General features: G+C 42.5%; 1 protein-coding gene across 1 annotated transcript; it reads left to right on the top strand.

Moving 5' to 3' along the window:
* Window positions 1-10,836: 10,836 nt before the first annotated feature.
* fgf4 (fibroblast growth factor 4) lies at window positions 10,837-16,436 on the top strand. Its single transcript, XM_078549616.1, has 3 exons — window positions 10,837-11,143; window positions 12,025-12,128; window positions 13,434-16,436. The coding sequence occupies exons 1-3, from the start codon at window positions 10,837-10,839 to the stop codon at window positions 13,608-13,610; spliced, it is 588 nt and encodes a 195-aa protein (XP_078405742.1). The 3' UTR covers window positions 13,611-16,436.
* The last annotated feature ends 6,060 nt before the right edge of the window (window positions 16,437-22,496 follow it).

Here is a 22,496-nt window from a genome sequence, read left to right on the forward strand (position 1 = left end):
AAAAGATGGAACTTGTATCCATATAGCCACTTTATGGTCCTGAGGATATACCAGAACCTTCAAGCCAATGGTTTAATTTTGAAGTGTAGTCATTAAATATAGGCATTGTAAGCAGCTAAGGTTGACATAGAAATGTTCTACAAGTGATAGGGATAATTGACCAGCAAGTTTTTTTTTGTGATCAGATTGGTTGAAGAGTAAAATGTTGGTCAGGGCACTGGGATAGCTGTCCCATTCTTCTTGCATGGGTTCAACTGAACAGACAGACTGTGCCTACTTTAATAGGACATCCTATTGTCTAAGATGGAAGCTTTGACATGGCAATGGTTCCTCAGTGCTGCACTGAATTCTCAGGCTAGTTTATGGCCAAATGCCAGTCTACATGTGCATGTTCATACACTCTCATCACACTAAAGGGTTCTCTGAGCTCTTGTACAGTCTGCATTAAACCATACTAAAAAGCCAGGAAACTGTTGCAAACTTGGTAAGGGTGAGACAATTCTTAGATCAGGTTGGTCACATGTTTTTGGCTTTACCATAGAATGCAGTGGGTGCAAATTATATCTCATAATTGTAAGGATTGGAAGGGACTATTGAATACTTTGGTCTCCAGAAAATGTTCAGATTACAATGTATTTTTGTACAGAAAAGACAAAATCGTCCATCGAACCTGACCAAATTACCTGGAGGGCTGCACTGTTTAATGACTCACTTTCAGTTTAGTTTCATCCAAACGAAACTTCACTTTCTGATGCAATTCTTCAAAAGTTTTTCAAGTTTTGCCACACGCTGTAAATCACAGAAGATTTCAGAACACGGCTTCTTCCCAAACCTGCCAAAGGTTTACAGGCGAAAGCATCTCACCGTCACTTCATCGTTTTGGCTTCAAAATGTCAACTGGAAAAATGAGTCATTTCGTATCTCTTCCTTAGGGAATGGATTTCCAGGCTGTGGCTTAGAAAAGTGCACCTATACGTTCTGACAGCTTCGTCTTAAAATTGGTTACACTGTTTAACAATTCCTCACTCCGCTTCATTGAGTCACAACAGCCAGACTGCTCCACAACATCTCCTAGTTCAGGGATGAATCATGGTCTATAGGTCACCACATGTTGAGAGTGTACACATATTTGGAAGACACTGGCGATGAGGTGCTTCAGCTGTCAAAACGTGAAGTTCAACCGCACTGAACGCGATTACAATGGGTTAACGTTGCAAAACACTCTTGGTGAAACCGCTGATTACATTACGCGTGTCTAAATAGACGGGGCATGTAGGAACAGGATAATAGAATCATTTTACACCAAAGTAAAATAAATTGCGCATCCATGTCCTGCAATTGTTCGCATTAGTGACTTCAAAGTTTGAAAAGAAATCAACATGGGAGATTAGCACCGTACCAAATTGAATGCGTTGTGATAATCTGTGGAATCGTCGCTTTAAACAACGTTATGCCAAAATGTCAAAAAGGTCCTCAGCAAGTTAAGCGGCATTGAGTGCTCTTTATTTTGTATTGTGCATTGCAACGTGGTGTCACTCGTTTAACTGTTCAGTGTGTAATGAAGGGAAGCATAAGTTTCACCCAGCGGTGGGGACTCTAGAACAAGCCAAGGACCCAGTATATTTAGAGAGTATGAGGCCGGAGGTGGTATGCATCCATTTTCAGATCCCAGGGAGGGATTTACACTAGATCAGTGCTTCCCAAGCTTCCCAAACTTTTTCCCCCTGGTGTGACCCCATTTAATGCCCCAGTGTGAAAGTTTGCGGGGTAGGAGAGTTGTTGAGCTGTGGGGGGTGGCTGGAGAGGGGGGGGGGGGCGGTGGGGTGGGTGCGGGGGGCGGGGTGGAGGTTTCAGCTGTTGAAAGGAGAGGGGCTTTAGCTCTTGAGGGAACAGAAGTTGGGTCTGAGGGAGTTGATGAGAAAGCAAGTAGGAGTATCAGGAATTATAAAATAATAGGACTCTTATTATGAATATAGCAGGAGCCTCATTATTAATGTACAGCATTAATTATATAATGTCATAGGACTCTGATTAATGTAATAGGATCCACACTATTGATGCAATAGTCACTGATTAATGATAAATGTGTACAGATTATTAATGTATTTGGTCTCATTATTAGTGGCACCCTGATTATTAATCTAATAGGATCATTATTATTGACACAATTGGCAAATTGCTTCAATATAATAGGATCATGATTATTGATGCAATAGGACTGATTATTAATTGAAATAATTATGATTATTAATGTATTAGCATCTTAATTATTGAAGCAATAGGCAGCTGTTTATTAATGCAATAGGAACCATGTAATTAATGTCATTAAATTCTGAGTATTAATGTAACAGAATCATGATTGTTAACCCGTTATGATACTGATTATTGATGCAAGATGATTATTGAAGGAATATGCTTTTTACAAAAAAATGAACAACTAACTTTTACGGATTTTTTTTACAGCAGCAATTGGGCCTCAGAGAGCAGTCCATTAGGCAAGGCCACCAACCAAAGATAAAGGTGAGGATTTAAAGGGGCCTCACAGCTGTCAGGAACCAGTTCCTGTTCCATGGTAGCCATTGCTGCCTCAAATCTTGCAACCTCAAAATCTCATCTCGTGACCCCACTGGGGGGGGATCATGATCCACAGTTTGGGAAGCCCTGTACTAGATTTAAATATATTTTGAAAAGAAAATTGTAAATGAGAATACAACTCACATTTTGAATGATTCACAGCCAGTCCACTGACAGCCAGTCATTCCAATAGTGTTACACAGGTGGTGCAATTTGGACTATAGGGGGAACATTGATTTGGGTGAAAGGACAGAAGGTTGTTTATCCAAGTTTGCAGATGACACTAAATTATGAGTCATAATGGGCAAGATTTTAACTCATTCAAAAACCATCCACTTGCACTGAGTTAAAATTGGGTACAATACGTTGTGAAGATGGAAGCAGAATCCCACAAAACTGGCAGCATAGAGTTCAATGTGGGGAAGTGAGAGGTCATCCATTCTGGATTCAAAAGCAACAAATCAGAATAATTTTAAAATGTTGATAGACTAGAAACTATAAGGATTAAAGAGGTTTATCTATCCAGGTGCTCAACTCATGGAAAGCAATCTTTGAAATCTTGTGTATCGTGGAATGTTTATTTCCCAACCTTGACCACCTCGTAACCATTTCTCTGTAACGATAATTAGATCTAAAATATCTTTCTCCATTTGTGCCACTAATTCATCTATCTTATTGTGGATGCTCCACACATTCAAATAAAGTGACTTCAATTTTATTTTTTAATTACTAGTCCCTCAACGGGCCTTAATCTCTGATGCATTATTGCCATTATACTCCCTCTCCCAACCTGTCCCACCCAACTTGTCTTTACCCATATCAATATAGTTTTCTATTGCCTCAACTTTTATCTTTGGATTTCTAATTTCCCTTCACCTGAAGCGTCCTCTCCCTTCCTTAATTTAAAGCCATTCTCCCCTACTTTGACCATATTTGCTAGTGCACTCTTACATTTGTACATTCTGTCCCTTCCTCTAGCACACCGATTACCATTAACCATATCACTATCCTGCATAAAAGTAAAATACTGCGGATGCTGGAAATCTAGAACAAAAACAAAAATACCTGGAAAAACTCAGCAGGCCTGACAGCATCTGCGGAGAGGGATATAGTTGACGTTTCGAGTCCGTATGACCCTTCATCAGAACCAGGACATAGAGAAATGAGATGAAATATAAGCTGGTAGAAGTGGATGGGACAGGAGAGCTCAAAAGGGGGCCAGTGATAGGTGGAGGCCAAGAAGAGACTGCCAAAGATGTCATACACAAAAGGACAAAGGGATGTTGATGGTGGTGATATTATCTAAAGGATGTGCTAATGGGGACATTAAGGGAAGCAAGCTAGTGGCAGATGGTCCTAGTGGGGGTAGGGTGGGGGGAAGGGATCGAAATGGGCTAAAAGGTGGAGATGAAACAATAGATTGAAATAAATTTAAAAATAGGAGGGAAAAGAAAAAAAATTAATGTAAAAAAATTATAAATTATTGGAAAAAGGGGGATCATAAAGGGGGTTGGGATGTAGGAGAGTGTTCATGATCTGAAATTGTTGAACTCAATATTAAGTCTGGAAGGCTGCAAAGTTCCTAGTCGGAAGATGAAGTGCTGTTCCTCCAGTTTGCGTTGAGCTTCACTGGAACATTGCAGCAGGCCAAGGACGGACATGTGGGCAAGAGAGCAGGGTGGTGTGTTGAAACGGCAAGCGACAGGGAGGTCTGGGTCAGGCTTGCAGACAGACTGAAGGTGTTCCGCAAAGCAGTCACCCAGTCTGCGTTTGGTCTCTCCAATGTAGAGGAGACCACATTGGGAGCAGCGAATGCAGTAGACTAAATTGAGGGAAGTACAAGTGAAGTGCTGCTTCACTTGAAAGGAGTGTTTGGGCCCTTGGACGGTAAGGAGGGGGGAAGTAAAGGGGCAGGTGTTGCACCTTCTGCGGTTGCATGGGAAGGTGTCGTGGGAGAGGGTTGAGGTGTAGGGGGTGATGGAGGAGTGGACCAGGGTGTCTCGGAGGAAACGATCCCTGCGGTATGCCGCCGGGGGGGTGAAGGGAAGATGTGTTTGGTAGTGGCATCATGCTGGAGTTGGCGGAAATGGCGGAGGATGATCCTTTGAACGCGGAGGCTGGTGGGGTGATAAGTGAGGACAAGAGGGACCCTATCATAGTTCTAGGAGGGAGAGGAAGGTGTGAGGGCGGATGCACAGGAGATGGGCTGGATACGGTTGAGGGCCTTGTCAACCACCATGAGTGGAAAACCTCGGTTAAGGAAGAACCCACGGACCTATGGTGGTTGACAGGGCCCTGAACCGTGTCCAGCTCATCTCCCGCGCATCCACCCTCACACCTTCCTCTCCCTCCCAGAACCATGATAGGGTCCCCCTTGTCCTCACTTATCACCCCACCAGCCTTCGGGTTCAAAGGATCATCCTCCGCCATTTATGCCAACTCCAGCATGATGCCACGACCAAACACATCTTCCTTTCACCCCCCTGGCGGCTTTCCGCAGGGACCGTTCCCTCCAGGACACCCTGGTCCACTCCTCCATCACCCCCTACACCTCAATCCTCTCCCATGGCACCTTCTCATGCAACCGCAGAAGGTGTAACATCTACCCCTTTACTTACCCCCTCCTCACCGTCCAAGAGCCCAAACACTTCTTTCAAGTGAAGCAGCACTTGGCTTGTACTTCCCTCAATTTAGTCTACTGCATTCGCTGCTCCCAATGCGGTTTCCTCTACATTGGAGAGACCAAACACAGACTGGGTGACTGCTTTGCAGAACACCTTCGGTCTGTCCACAAGCATGACCCAGACCTCCCTGTCACTTGCTGTTTCAACACACCAACCTGCTCTCTTGCCCACATGTCCGTCCTTGGCCTGCTGCAATGTTCCAGTGAAGCTCAACACAAACTGGAGGAACAGCACCTCATCTTCTGACTAGGCACTTGGCAGCCTTCCAGTCTTAATATTGAGTTCAACAATTTTAGATCATGAACTCTCTCCTCCATCCCCACCCCCTTTCTGATCCCCCTTTTTCCAATAATTTATAATTTTTTTACATTATATTTTTTTCTTTTCCCTCCTATTTTTAAACTTATTTTGATCTATTGTTTCATCTCCACCTTTTAGCCCATTTCGATCCCTTCCCCCCACCCCACCCACACTAGGACCATCTGCCACTAGCTTGCTTCCCTTAATGTCCCCATTAGCACATCCTTTAGATAATATTACCACCATCAACACCCCTTTATCCTTTTGTGTATGACATCTTTGGCAGTCTCTTCTTGGCCTCCACCTATCACTGGCCCCCTTTTGAGCTCTCCTGTGCCACCCACTTCTACCAGCTTATATTTCATCTCATTTCTATATGTCTTAGTTCTGACGAAGAGTCATATGGATTTGAAACGCCAACTGTATCCCTCTCCACAGATGCTGTCAGACCTGCTGAATTTTTCCAGGTATTTTTGTTTTTGTTCACTATCGTGCATTATTGCCTTGTCATTTCTCTTTAGATTTCCAAATCTCCCCTCATATGAACCCTCCCTCATTTAGTTTAAAGCCCTCTCTACAGGTCTAGTTGTATGACTCACCAGGTCCCAGTGTAGCTCAGATGAAAACCATCCCAATGGCACAGCTCCCTCTTTCCCCAGCACTGGTGCCAGTACCCCATGAATCAAAACCCATTTCTCCCACACCAATCTTTGTGCCACACATTCAACTCTGATCTTTTTGCCTATTCCAATTTGCTTGTGGCTCAGGTATACTTTTAATTTAACTCCTAGCTGATCACACTCCCTCAACAGAATCTTTTTCTTGGTTCTATCTGTGTCACTGGTACCCACAATGACCATGACAACTGGATCCTTCTGCTCCCACTCCAAGTTCCAGCCCTGTGATGTTGTCATGAACTCTGGCACCAGGCAGGCAACATAGCCTTCAGGACTCACTCCCTCAGCTGCAAAGAATAGTATTTATCCCTCTAACAATACTGTCCCTAGTACAACTACATTCCATTTGACTGCCCTCGCCCCTTGAATGGCCCCCTGAATCACAGTGCCATAGTCAGTTTGCTCATTCCTCTTGCATTTCCTGCTCTCATCCACACAAGCTGCAAGAACCTTGAACCTGCTGGACAATTGCAAGGGCTGAGGCTCTCCCATCGCCCCCTTCTGGGTCCCCATACCTGCTTCACTCACAGTTACACCCTCCTGTCCCTGACCAGGGACCAAATCTGATGTACTCAGCCTAAGACGTGTGACTGCCTCCTGGGAAAAAAAGTGCCCACGTAACTTTCCCCCTCTCTGATGCATTGCAGTGTCAGGAGCATGGACTCCAGCCTCATCAACTTGAAGCCAAAGTTCCTCAAGCTGCAAACACTTACTGCAAATGGAAATGCTCTGGATCACATTGGTATCCACCAGCTCCCACATGCTACAGATGCAACACATCACCTGCCCTGCCATCATTATTGTGTTTTACTTGACATATTAGCTAAAGTTCAGAAATATCACTCAACTGTTATCTGTAGGTATGTTATGTAGTTTACATATTTTATGCTATAAATTTAACACAATACTTATATCTCCTCAGTACCAGCTTATACCAATGCCTGTTTAAAGGGATACATTCTTAAAACTCACCAACTAATCACCCACCTACTCATGCAATTAATACCTTTGAACACTCACTAGGTCCTGGAGGCTGAACAAAGATATAAAAAGCGGCAATACCTCTTTCCTCTTCTACACTAAATTCCCATTTAGCACTCGTACCTCAAAGCACTCTGTCCTGGGCTCAGTCTGTGCTCCTCAGCTAATTTGCAGACAGCAATCTCCCACAAACAGTAATGATATTATTACCAGACAATCTCTCTCTCTGTAATCTGGAGTGAGGGATATATATTGGCCAGGACAGGAGGGGACAACTCCCCTGTTGTCTTTTGAAATAATTCAGTGGGACCTTTTATCTCCACCCTGGAGAAAGTAGAACTAAGTCAACTCACAGTGGCTTCAATTTTCCGTTATTATGGAGCAGATCTTTCATGTCTTCTGGGTTTCACAGTCCATCAGAAAGACCGCACCTCTAACTGTCTAGCACTCCTTCAGTACTGGACTGGAGTGGCAGCCTAGATTCTTGTACTCAGGCCTCTGGAGTGGAAGAGTGTCTAGTCAGTTTTTTTTCATTACTGTTTGTGGGACCCCAATAAGCACGGTACAACAATGAACACACTGCAAAAAATACTTTATTGGCAGGTAAACGCCCTGAGATTGTGAAAGGTGCTATATAAATGCAAATGTTTATTTCCTTCTTAATCGTGTGAGCACTGCCATTCTGACCTGTCTGAAAACTAAGGGATGAAGACATTAAGAACCAGTATTTCTCAGTCCAAGTGCCACTCACCTCCTTCTGTTCACAGCGTGACCTGCGCTCAAGCCGGCGAGAGGCCCACACCTGTTTGAATATTTGGCATCCGAGATATTTGCTTAACTTGACCATTGTGAGGCGATGCGCCACTCTCTGCGCGCAACATCAATGCCGTCGCGAAGTCATCGTTTGCGAAGGAGTTTTGATCATTGCAAACGAAGACAAGACGATACAAGCAACAATTTCCTAAAGGCGGGTAGATCAAATGAGCCGACTGAATAAAGACATGGGGGCTTGTGTGCACAGCGCACGCAAGGGGGAATAAAAAGCCGCCCGAGCCCAAATAAAGAGGAGTGGAAGAAAGTGGTCTCCCACAGTGACTGCAGCTATCCGGGCTGTGCCACCAGGAGAGAGGCCCACATTCCAACCCTAGCCCGCAGACCATGTCAACTGACTTTTCTTTATTATACAGAACCAACCAAACGTGAACGTGAGAAAACGTTGTCATGCGGATCTTCCACTCGGTGGCCAATTTCTACTAAAAGGGGCGCGAAAAGCAGAGAGACGTGTTTGCTTTAGCACTGAAACAAAACAAGGGAGAATATTTGCGAGCTGATCAATGGCTTCAGGTCGGAGTCAGGGGCTTTTGAACATCCACACATCCCCCAAAACAGATAGACGACCACTCGTAATGTCCATCTTGTCTGATAAATGCATTGAATTAAACAGGATTGGCACATTGGTTTCAATTGCTGGAAGGAATTATACAGCGCACAAGACTATTCTGCCCACCGTACCTTTGCTGGCTCTTGGGAACTATCCAATTAGTTTCAGTTGTCCATACTTTCCCCGTAGCCCTGTACATCCCCCACCACATCCCTTAAAGTATCTTTTTATTCCTTCGTGGGATGTGGGCGTCACTGGTAAGGCCAGCATTTGTTGCCCATCCCTAATAGTCATTGAACTGAGTGGCTTGCTAGGTCATTTCAAAGGGCAGTTAAGAGTCAACCACATTGCTGTGGGTCAGGGGTCACATGTAGGCCAGACCAGGTAAGGACAGCAGAGTTCCTTCCCTAAAGGGCATTAGTGAACCAGATGGATTTTTACAACAATCGACCACAGTTTCATGGTCACCATTAGAACAACTAGCTTTGAATCTCAGATTTTTGTTTCATAATTGAATTTAAATTCCACCAGCTGCCATGGTCGGATTGAACCAATATCCCAGAGCATTGACCTGGCTTCTGGACTACTAACTCAGTGACCTTATCAGTGCACCCCCACCTCTCCACATATATATATAGCCACTTGCTTTTTCTGTAATGTTTTAACCAATTTTCACTTCATTGTTCAAATTTGACGTCACTCTGACTGGCAAATCCAGCTCTAACACGCACTGATCTATCTATTAGGTCTTAAGAGATAAAAGAGCATCCTCGAAGTTTCTGAAGGTCATTGATTTTCGCACCTACACTGAGCTGTCACCTTGCCCGGCGCGGTTCTTCTTCCCTTCGCGCGGGACAGCAGGGGGGCTTCATTGCCTGAAGTGAAAAAGCAAAATGTACTGCTGGGCTCCAAGGGCCTGACTCATTTTAAACTCATTGTGCGTTGATGCACTATTCTGTCCAAAGGCTCTGACATCTGACCACCTGTTGACTTTAAGATGCTGGTGGATGTATGCATTGGTCATGTAAAAGCTGTCATTTGACATGCTTCTTCACAGATCCAGTACAGTTTTGAGAAGTGCCTCAACTCTAAACCTAATGTTAACGGGGAACCATTTGAAGCAAAATCCAGGGGGCTACTATTCCAATACAGATCAAAATAAGACCATTTAAAAGGTGTTTGATTTCATTTTCATTAACATAGGCGCATTTCTAATTGTGCACAAGAACGTAAAATGCTCAACCAAAAACACCAAGATAACGGTCCCAAAAAGGAATGCTTTTGCTAAGTTCTGTATTATACTCTTTATTGCGTTTTACAGTGTGGTTTGCATTTTAAAAGTGGCTGTCGTACAATAATAAGCGATACTTTTAAGTAAAAGAAAATGCAAAAACACATTAGAAGAGTTAAACTACTTTGAACACTTTTCGAAGTTTTACATGGTGTATGAAGCCTGTGGTGAATTTTGACAGATACCATGCTGCTCAGCTTTTAGCCGGGTTAGGGGCAATTGTCAAGTGCATTAACTATATATGTGTGTGTATATATGTACATATATATGCCATTATATACGGCATATATATCAGCTTTCATATGGATATCTATATATGCTGCTTATTGCATAGATATTGGTTTATATATAGTTTGTATACTGCTTATATATATTCTGCATATATATATATAGGTTTATATACATCTATATATAGATATCTATATATTGCTTTTATACACTTCTTACATATAACTTCACAAGCATATATATATATATAAATAAATGCAGTAAAGTTTTCAAAGTTAATTTCAAAACAAGTTTGTTCAGCCTGAAACATTTGGCTTGCGACTCTCGATGATGCGAATTCGGTAACTTGGATTCAATGAGCGTAAAGTGCAGTAGGTGGTGATGTAATAGGTAAGCATGCAGATGGATATAAATATCGTGGTCTGGGGAAGTCGGTATGGCTGTACTGTCAGAGGAAGACGACTTCACAGAGAACTCTCCTTTGGCTCCAAGATTGATCCTTTGACGCGGATTGCAAGTTCAAATAAACTTCCTTAAGCCGCATCTTCAGAATAGGAGGCTCCAAATGCAGCCTGCAGATGTAAAGAGCAGCCCATCTAACCGCTGAGCATTTCTGCTTTTTTTTTAATGCGCGCCCAAAATAAAGCGAGAAAGTGGAGCTAGAGTCGAATTATTTTTAGTGCAATCGATTCCCAACCACGTGCGCACATGTTGATCAGGATGTTCTGCCAGACAACAATTCAATCGGCCTCCTTGCCAATCTTGCTCCTTGGACTTGTCTCTGGTTTGGTGCGATGTGCCCCTCTCTCTGCCCAGCCCAACGCCACCCTGGAGCGCAGATGGGAGACTCTCCTGTCCCGCTCCATGCCTCGAATCCCGGGGGAGAGGAAGGAGATCAGCCGGGAGACTGACTATTTGCTGGGCATCAAAAGGCTGCGACGGCTTTACTGTAACGTAGGCATCGGATTTCATCTTCAAGTGCTACCGGATGGAAGGATAAATGGAATACACAACGAGAACCGATACAGTAAGTACTAACCCGTTCACCATTAGCAGTTGCCGCATCACGCTATATTTATACCCTCTCGGAGAGATATTACACGGGGCTTTATTTTAGATGGATTTATGGAAAGATTATTTTTTTTTCCCCTGGTGCACCCAGTATGTGCCCATGCTATGTCGGTCACTCGCGAACAAGTTTCAGACTGCTGCTCGTCTTTTACAGTCTATCAATGTATTAAAAGTTTTTGATGCGGTGTAGTGAAGGGAAGAGGATAGGAACGAATCATTTGCCACTTTAATGCAAACATGTCGAGGTAACTAGCAAGCAAATAGCTGGTCAGATCGCAACAAGTGCCCCTTGGTAATAAATTTCAACCTGTGCTCTCTGGGTTATTAAATTCTCGCTTTGAGGCGACTGACTGCTTGTGAGTGTTGATGCCACTGGGGAGTAACGTTAACCACGCCGGTATCTTGAAATATACAAACAGGGAGGATCCTTGTGCATATAACGTTCTTAAAGCGGCAGAAAATACACTTCGCAACAAATTACTGTCACCTCTCATGTAATAGGGAATGTGTTCCTTGTGCAAGACACTACACTAATCATACGCTTGCTTGAACTCTCAACGCAACTCGTTCCTTAAATGAAATCGCTCTAAGCAATGTTATATACATTATATATATATATATATATAATTTTCTGATGTCGACAAGAAATCAGGTGTTCTTACTCCCTCGACATCTGGGCCTTGATTAAAACCTTCAGCGTTTACAGTGTGCTTTTTAATCGCCTAGTATTGTTGTCACAAGATCAAACGCACCCGCTAACTAACTGAATTGTGGTTTTGTTGAGTGTTTGGCAATGAAGGCAGGAAGCACTTTGACATGTTTCTTTTCTCTGCACAGGTCTTTTAGAAATTTCTCCCGTGGAAAGGGGAGTAGTCAGCCTTCTCGGTGTCAGAAGTGGGCTGTTTGTAGCCATGAATAGCAAAGGCAAACTCTATGGATCTGTAAGTACAAACGAGTTATTGTGCGTCAGTCTGCTAGATAGTTCATATCACTTGCTGATGACATGCGAGTGTATACCTAAGACGACACTTTGAAGGTCTATTATGTGTTAGATTGTCATTCGACAAGAACTGCATTCTTGAAGTGCTGTATATGTTTTATTGCTCGTGGAGTGTGAAATATAGATAGATGCTGCTGCCGTGGATCAGCTAGTCCGTCTTTCAAGTGCATTCCATTCTTTGCATTGCCAGCCAGCACATGCACCTACTGTCCTTCCCAATGTAAAATAGGAGCAGTCAAAGTGGACCACCCATATTGTACAGTCTCCATACATATAGAATAATGTCTTTGTTCCCCTAGAGAATTGTGACTGTAATCAAGTCTCCTCCTTCCAGAATCTTGCACCACACTTTACTTGTTACCGGAATATTTTTTTTTAACAACTTTGTAGCAATAGCGTTTTCCCAATTGAGGTAATTTGTTGTGTTTCACCCACTTCTGGTTAGGACATCTCCTCTGAGTCAACAAGTTAACAATGCTGCTGATACATTACGGGGAGCTTCTCTTTTAACTTTCTTCACCCAAACACGTCTAGGTACCTACACAGTTTCGACGGATAGGCACCTAACGCTAATTAAATATGTTATTAAATGTGCTAAGGACCCCAAACGACAGCAATCTCCCTGATCTTTTTGTATATGAAATACCAGCACACCTCAGTTAAACTTTGGAGACACGGCTCTTGAAATGACCATGAATTTCATGTAAACAGTGCTTTCATAGAAACTACGAGAGTGATCAAAGGTAAAGAGATATGATGAAGAAAACTGAGAGTCAGTTGTCAAGGGATTGGGATATGGGCTAACAACTCCCCAGGTGGTTGCTGGGAATTGGGCAGTTTCCGATGGCTGGCTGCGATTGTCCATGACATCTCATTGGTTCATTTAATTAAGGGGAATTAACATGACCCCTCCGTCGCTTTTAATTCAAACCAACCAACTTTTCGGGCCACTTTCAATGGATCCATGAAATAAATTGTAACCATTAACCCGAGACATTTAAACTCGTAAGAAAACTACACGCGCGAAAGTTTTGGTAAACCAACAGTCTGGACCCATTTCGACATTTATTGCAAAACAAGAGTCTCAAGTCTTTAATCGGTGTGGCATCACTTTGTGTGGGTTGTTCCTCTGCAACCTTCCGAGTTTATGTACTTGTAGAATAAATGAATTGAACATCCGTGTTTTTGCAATAGTGGAATAAGCAGCCACAAAAGCCCCACTAAGAACTATCTTCTTACGTTCCAGGCATACTACAGTGATGAATGCAAATTCAACGAAATACTCCTACCCAATAATTACAACGCCTACGAGTCCAACGCATACCCAAACATGTATATGGCGTTAAGCAAGAATGGCAAAACAAAGAAGGGAAACAAAGTGTCTCCCATCATGACAATGACTCATTTTCTACCGAGAATCTGAGAGGTGGTCGTCTCAGACATTATCTCAGGAGGGAAGGCTAATTGTGGGGTTGGGGGGCTGAACCATGGTCGGTGCACTTTCAGGAAAGCTTTATGCAAGATGAGTAGGACTATCGTATATTTAAATTAATTGTGTCTAAATATTTAAGTATGTATATTTTGTTCAGAAGGTTTATTTATAGTTTTGCTGATTTTATATTTCTGCGACCGTTGTTCCGCGTTGTGCAACGAAAGGTATATGGTGCATCATGTGTATGTGTGTGTGTGTGTGTGTGCTTTAAAAACTTGTCACAGGTGTGCTGCTATTACATGTTTAAAACGTGAAACTGAATTCCTTTAGACAATGGGTTTGCACTGTTTTGAATAATCTGGTGTACTGGAGGTCCGTGTTTTGTTCGTTTATTGAACTGTTTCTCAAAGTACAGAGTCTTAGTCTTCACCCATGAGGTTTGGTAAATCTGTCAAATTTTACATGTCTGCTTGTAACAATGCTCGGTATCTGACCTCCTTTGTGCGGTGTTGCTGTGTAATTTCAATGGAATCCGTCTACTTCTGGTACGGAAAGTACAGTGTTGAAGTACTAACCCACAAATCTGTTTTTAGATCTGCTGCTGCTGAACTTTGAACTCTCCTGCAGTCAATCTTTGTCAGATCTTCAGGTCAGGAGCTATCCTTAACCTACCTACAAGCTTCAACACTTTAGCATTGTAAGTGACCCATATGCTTTAAAGGAGCATTTTCAGTCCTATTTATGGCGCCTCAAAGAATAACCTGATTTAGGCCCAGTATGTATCGCCAATATACTTCACAGGCACGAAATAATTTTTTGATCAACCCATACTACTAATCCTCTGAAAGATACCAAGATATCTGCTATGAATCTTGGGCAAATTTTAATTCAGGCAGTATTGTGGAGGAGATGTACACGCTGCTGCTTTCTTATGGTTTTCCATTCCTTAATTCAAAAATTATCTACCTCATTTTAAGAAACCTGAATAAAACAGTCTCCTCACAAAAGCTGCATGGTAATTCAGGACTGCGAGTTTGCCCCTGAAATATTGTTGGTGATCTTAAGTCAACATGCTACCATATGTAGCCAAAAGTAGCCAGTAGGGCGTCTATTGCATCCTAGTTGAGCCTTGTCACGTTTGAGCTATCTTTACCCAGTGATTTACTTTTAGTAGGGATAATCATGGTGAAAATATTTGCAGACAGCTGTTAGACTGCACTATATGGTCATTGCGTAACCCTATATTTTCTTTATATATTTTTCAAACCGAACCTCAGCACCTCCAAGTAAAAGAAAACAGCAGCACATTTTATTGAAACAATACATTTGGGGCTGGGGGCTGCGGGAAGGAGTGGGGAGGAGTGGACAAACCCTTTTCAGAGTTTGCAAAATTGAAAGAAACAAATGCTGGCCAGTCATGTGGTGAAGTTGGGTTCCTAGTTACGTATTCCAGATGGGGGCTGCCATAAACTGCATACAGAGATTCTAAAGCCCTTGTTAAAAACGTCTACTGCTCTGCTGTTTGCTGCTAAGATTTTTTTAAAACCCTAACTCCTGGGTTTGACACTTAATGGATCCGACGATAACAAAATTTAGTTCAGTTTTCAACATTCCTTTTGATAAGCTGCTATTTGTTTTACTAGAACGTTTAAGGGTACTAACTGTTTTAGCTGGGGTGACCTTGAGGAAGAATACTACTCACAACCAAAATGTTCAGTGAGATCAGTAAAATCTTACCAGATCTAGGTTCACTCTTCCCTTCTGTTTCTACTTAAGAGGTCTGCATGTTAAAACATCCATTTCTGGTCCTCTCCTTTATCCTCAGTGGGGTTAGTGTGCAAATGTTTTGTGAGTGAATTACCGGTGTTCTGTATTCCTTCCAATACTCTATGTGTAATTTGAATCATTGTCATCATCCTGGGGCATAAATACTTGTTACTTGTTAGGGGCACACAACATTTTCAGTTTGCTTAATTTGGCATTAAATTAAGTTGGCATTCTGCATTGGCACAACCAATAAGAGGTTCAAATCATAACTGAGGCAATGGGAATAGGAATCTTGTAGGTAATAAGTCATTCACCAGCAGTGAATAAGAGTGAAGGGAGTTAAAGCATACACTGGAAATTTGAAATAAAAACAGAAAGTTCTGGAAGCGCTTAAAAGGTCCAAAAGCATCTTTGAGGAAAAAAATAGTTCAATTTGTTGGGTATAGACCCTTTTGCCAGAGAGTGTTCTCATTTCAATGTTTAGTTTATGTTACTTTCATGTTGATAGTTAATTTATTCCACTTTTACAGGAAGATGTGGTATACAATCTTTGTTTTCAGACATAATTAATACTGTGGCAATATTCCCATGCACATCACACTTAGTACTATATATTTGTGTTTGTTATAATTTGCAAAATGATAGCTGAACCCATGCTGTTGCAAAACCTGCACATTTCTCTCAACTAATACTCCATTTCCATGCTGCTATTTTGGATTGGGTCAAGGTTAGCACAGCATTTTGAACAGATACTTGGTACAGCAGTGGGTCAGGGAGAACAAAGTTGGTTCAACTTACTAGACTGGCCAGTTGCCTTGCAGGTCCCTGTTAATTATGCCTTGGGATGTATAGGCATTGAGCTTTTAAAGTATTACTTGATATGGTTGTCATATGATATTTAAATGTTAAATCTGTCGGAATGTGCCTGTAGTTTTATACAGCTGATGTTTAATATTGTGGTGTATGTGCTGTGCACATTGGAAGGAATTATATAAATGAAAGCTTATCTTTTACCTGTGTCAGTGTATGAATTAAAAGTAATTTTAAAGTACTTTCTGAAACTGTGTTGTTATTGATATGATTAACATTAACAGATCCTAAGGATAATCTTGACATTTTAGTGCAAAGAGGAGAAAGAACTAAAATGACCAACTTAAAAGAAATGATTTTCTATGTTTCAAAGTGTTATTGGTTTCCTGTTGTATCTATCATAAGTTCTGGTCACTGTGATGCAAAGGAGACATTAAAACCCTGGAGACAATCCTGAAAATAACCATGAGACTGATTCCTAACATCAGAAAACTGGATCATGAGGAAAGAATGGAGAAACTTGGGGTTTTCCAGCTTTGAAAGAAGGCAACTGAAGGGTGATCTTACACAAGCGAATAAGGTAGCAAATGGCATAGAAAATGCTAATTTGGACACGACTTTAAATTAAACAATGACAGTAGGACAGGTGGATAGAGACATTCACGTTTTCCTCACTTTTTATTGGCAAAACACTGAACGCCACTAGTAACAATTAATAACACATCATTCCTTCCATACAGTACACTATTTACAACACAATTGAAATATATGACTTTAATGGATTAATTAGCTTGCAACTTCCTTCTAAGTATCTGCTATAATATTATCATTTAGTGCAGTGGAGGTTGGTTAGCTTAGTTGGCTAGCTGACTACAGTGTAGTGCAGAATGATGCCAATGGTTTTCAAATCCATCCATGGCCTTGTCCCCCAACCTTACCTCCTCCCCCTCACCACCACTCCCTAGCCCACCACCCCCCCCGCCCCCAACCCCACCACCACCAAGCCCCTGCACCACTCCATTTTTCTGTAATCTCCTCCAGCCCCACAACTTTCCAAGATGTTTATGCTCCTGCATTCTAGCCTCTTCTGCATGCCCCATACCATGTAGTCCATGTCCAAATGCAGCAAGACCTGGACAAGATCCAGGCTTGGCCTGACAAGTGGCAAGTAATATTTGTGCCACACAAGTGCCAGGCAATGACCATCTCCAACAATAGAGAATCTAACCATTGCCCCATGACTTTCAATGGCATTACCATCATTGAATCCATCACTATCAACATCTTGGAGGTTACCATTGACCAGAAAATGAACTGGAATAGCCATATAAATACTGTAGCTACAAGAGCAGGTCAGAGGCTAGGAATCCTGCAGCAAGTAACTCACCTCCTGACTTCACAAAGCTTGTCCACCATCTACAAGTTACAAGTCAGGTGTGTGATGGAATACTCTCCACTTGCCTGGATGAGTGCAGCTTCAACAACATTCAAGAAGCTTGACACCATCCAGGACAAAGCTGCGAACTTAATTGGCACCACATCCACAAACATTCACTCCCTCCACCACCGATGCATAATGGCAGCAGAGTGTACTATATACAAGATGTACTGCAGGAATTCATCAAGGTTCCTTAGACAGCCCCTTCTAAGCCCATGACCACTACCATCTGGGAGGACAAGGGCAGCAGCAGATAGATGGGAACACCACCACCTGGAAGTTCCCCTCCAAGCCATTCACCATCCTGACTTGGAAATATTTCACCATTCCTTCACTGTCGCTGGGTCAAAAGCCTGGAACTCCTGCCCTAACAGCACTGTGGGGGTACCTACACCTCCTGGACTGCAGTGGTTAAAGAAGGCAGCTCACCACCACCTTCTCAAGGGCAGTTAGGGGTGGACAATAAATGCTGGCCTAGCCAGCAACATTCACATCACATGAATGAATAAATAAAAAAAACAGCTGTGGTAGTTCTCTCTACCACGCCCCATGCTTGATGTGGAGTAGTGCCTCTCAAGCTTTATAACCACCTGCTTCTCTCTAACAGAAAGAGATACCTTTGGTCCCTTGTGAACAATGGATAATTACCATTAGCATTTAGTGCAGCAAACATTATTCAGGAGTTGACCCCTTCATTGTGAATGTAATGAAACGACAAGTGGGAAAAAATCCAGTTTGCCCAACAAGCCTGCCCCACACTCATAATGCCGAGAGAATCATGATTAGACACCCCCTGCCCCAACTTCCACTGCCATGTGATCTCTTGGGAGAGGCAAAAACAGGGAAAAAAAGTCTGGTAAACACTTCACCAATCCCATTCTTTCACTAACCAGAGACCAAACGCAGACTGGGTGACCGCTTTGCAGAACACCTTCGGTCTGTCCGCAAGCATGACCCAGACCTCCCTGTCACTTGCCATTTTAACACTCCACCCTGCTCTCTTGCCCACATGTCCATCCTTGGCTTGCTGCATTGTTCCAGTGAAGCTCAACGCAAACTGGAGGAACAGCACCTCATCTTCCAACTAGGCACTTTATAGCCTTCCGGACTGAATATTGAGTTCAACAATTTTAGATCTTGAACTCTCTCCTCCATCCCCACCCCCTTCCCGTTTCTTCCCCCTCCTTTTTGTTTTTTCCAATAATTTATATAGATTTTTTCTTTTCCCATCTATTTCCATTATTTTTAAATGTATTTCCACCATTGTTTGTTTCTACCTTTTAGCATTCCCCCACCCCCACTAGAGCTATCTGTACCTTATCTGTCCTGTCTTATACTCTTAATTAGCACATTCCTTTAGATAATATCACCACCTTCAACATATCTTTGTTCTTTTGTCTGTGACAGCTTTTGGTTATCTCCACCTATCACTGGCTGCTTGTTCCAACAAAATCAACCCCCCCCCCCCCCCCCCCCACCCCCCCCCACTTAAACCAGCTTTACTTAGTTCTGTTGAAGTGTCATGAGGACTCGAAACGTCAACTATACTCTTCTCCGCCGTTGCTGCCAGACCTGCTGAGTTTTTCCAGGTATTTCTGTTTCTGTTTTTGTTTTCCATTCTTTGACTCATTGCTATTACATATATATTCTATAAAGGACAATGTGTGAGATGTTTTTACTGTGTTGAAAAGTATTGTGTGCACTATGCAAAAAGGAAAATCTTGCATACATATGTATAATTTGGATTGACTCTGATAGTGAGGTTTTTTTTTTATCCATTCCACAATGAGCAGATAATGAATTAGACTTTGACCAACGACCAAAGAATGGAAAGTGAGCAACATTTTAGCTTGATGCATAGCAAAGTGGCCCAGGGGAATCACCAGGACTGCAGAGTGCAGCAGTGTTTTTTTAAACTACATTAATTTATTTAACCAACTTTAAATGCTGCAACACAAGTGGGATGAATAAATCAGACTTTTGGGAACTGTAAACAACATTTCTGCAGCTACTAATTAACTCAAGCAGCCCCTCACCTCTTTGATGTCCTAATCCCCAATAAAACCATTACTCTCTTTCACACTGGCCATTTCTACTGGACATCTCCACTTTATTAAGTCCGAGGGATGCAGCCTTGAAAGGATATGGCAGATGACCCATTTAGCCACCCACCACCAGTTCTGGCTGGACCATTTAAAAAACTATTGGGTCCTACTCCTATGGTAAAACTAGAATGCAAAGATGACCCCTGGCTTCTTTTTTCTACTGTGGACCTTCTTATTCAACCCTTCTGCACTGTTCACTCCAACTGCACCTCTAGCAACGAGTGTGAGGAGCTCATGGACTTCTTTGTCACTAAGATTGAGGCAATCTCCCAATCAGCTGTCTCTGCTATTTCCCTCCTTTCCACTAGCCGACCAGGCCAAACTTCCTTTAATGATCCCCCCCTGGCCTATCCTTGGACTCGCATCTTTCTCAAATTTCTCAATCTTCTCATGCGTTTTCTGAGCTCACCTTGTCCATGAGACCCTCCTCCTGTTCCTTCGATCTAATTCCCACTTAACTGTTGATCACTCAACTTCCCCCCCCCGGCCCCCATGTTAGCCGACATTGTAAGTGATTCTCCCTCTTCAGGTATTGTCCCTCTCTCCTTTAAATCTGCCATAATCACCCCCTTCGTCAAAAAAACACTCTTGTCTCCATCATCCTTTCAAACTGCGATCCCATCTCCAACCTCCCTTTCCTTTCCAAAGTCCTTGAACATGTTAATGCCTCCCAAATCCATTCCCATTTTCCCCAGAACTCTATGTTTGAATTCCTCCAGTCAGGTTTCCACTCCGCCACAACACTGAAACAGCTCTTATCAGGCTCACAAATTACCTCCTATGTGGCTGTGACAAATGTAAACTTTCCCTTCTTGTCTTTCTCATTTTGTCTGCAGTTTTTGACAGAGTTGACCATACCATCCTCCTCCAATGCCCCTGCACTGTCATCCAGCTGTCACATGGTTCCATTCCTATCGATCCAATTGTAGCCAGAGAATCATTGGAATGGATTTTCTCCCTGTTCCCGTACCATTAGCTCTGGTGTACCCTAAGGATCTAGGATATATATATATATGCATTATCCTACTTCTAATCTACATGCTGCCCCTCAGTGACATTTTCCAAAGGCACAGTGTTACTTTTCACATGAATGCTGACGACACCCAGCTCTACCTCAGCAAAACCGCTTTTGCATTCTCCACTGTTGCTAAATTAACAGACTGCTTATTCGACATCCAGTACTGGATGAAGAAATACTTTCTGCAATTAACCCCATTCTCTAATTACTGACTCAATTCCTGTCAACAGTCGGAGATTGTTCTCAAGTCTGTTCACAACCTTGCTGTAACATTTGATGCCAAGATAAACATCCAGCCTCATATTCATGCCATTCCACCTCTGTAATATTGTCTGATTTTGCCCGTATCTAAGTTTATCTGCTGCAGAAACCTTTATTCATGCCTTTGTTACCGCTAGCCTTGACTATCCCATAACTCTCTGCACTGGTCTCCCAGATTCTATCCTCTGTAAACTTGAGGTCACCTAAAACTCCATTGCCATGTTTTAACTCTCAGAAAGTCCCATTCCTTTATCACTTCTCTACTCACTGACCTCCCGGTCAAGCAATGTCTTTAAAGTTCTCGTCTAGTTTTCAAGTCCTTCCATGCCCTTGCTCGGCGTCGCTCACCATTACTGTGTAATCTCTTCCAGCCTCACAACTTTCAAGATATCTGTGCTCCTCTAATTCTGGCCTCTTGTGCATTCCCAATTATAATTGCCCCACCATTGGTGGCCGTGCCTTTATTGCCCACACCCCAAGCCCTGGAATTACCTCCCTACAACTATCTGCCTATATACCTCACTTTAGATTAGCTGAGAAAATAGACATTCTGTCAAAGCTTTTTGTCTTGCACTCATCAGGACAGATGCAAGAATATCAAATTTCAAAATGAGCAGCAATTTATGCTGCATGAGAAAAAAGGATGCTGATTGTTTGGCAAATGGACTCAGATTAGTTGCCATAGAACAGAATGTCTTTTTGGCTTGATGGTAGCATTCTGTAAGTGGAAAATATCATTCATGTTACTACTGCATAGTAGCAGCGTGAAACAGCTAGCTTCACCTGTTGCTCAAATTTCTGAGATGCTTTACCCTTCCAGGGAGATTTTAGGTTGACTGGGCAGTTTTCAGGTCCGAAAGTGGTGGCCTTAGGACCATTTGTGAGTATGGGTGATACACAACTAACAATGATCTGATCAGGGTAGCCATTATCCTGCAGAATAGCTTTGTTGAACCCTATTTCAGCATCAAGCTAGCACAGTGAGCAAATGGCTTGGGTACTACTGCAAGCTTACCTTCATTGGTCAATATACACATCGGGGTGACTATACCCCACACATTATAAGATTGGCCTTATCGGCAGACTCGTAAATAGGGTTTCAATCATTTGCTCATTGTGCAAATCTGATACCAAAATAGGGTGAATCAAAGCTATCCTGTGGGATAATGGCTACCCTGATCAGACCAGATGTAGAGATGATTTTTACACTTGTTGGGAGTTATAAATTAAGTGCCATAAATATAGTATAGTTACCAATAAATCCAATAGGGATTTCAGGAGAATCTTCTTTACCCAAAGAACAGGTAAAACGTAAAACTCACTACCAAAGGAACATTTGAGGCGAATAGCATAGATGCATTGTTGGGGAAGCTCATTCAGCAAATGCAGGAGAAAGGAATAGAAATTTATGGGTTAGATGAATAGGGCTGGGAGGAGGGTCATATGGAGCATAAACACTGGGATAGATTAGTTGGGCT

The sequence above is a fragment of the Cetorhinus maximus genome, chromosome 9 (assembly GCF_964194155.1).
Source record: "Cetorhinus maximus chromosome 9, sCetMax3.hap1.1, whole genome shotgun sequence".
NCBI classification, from domain to species: domain Eukaryota; kingdom Metazoa; phylum Chordata; class Chondrichthyes; order Lamniformes; family Cetorhinidae; genus Cetorhinus; species Cetorhinus maximus.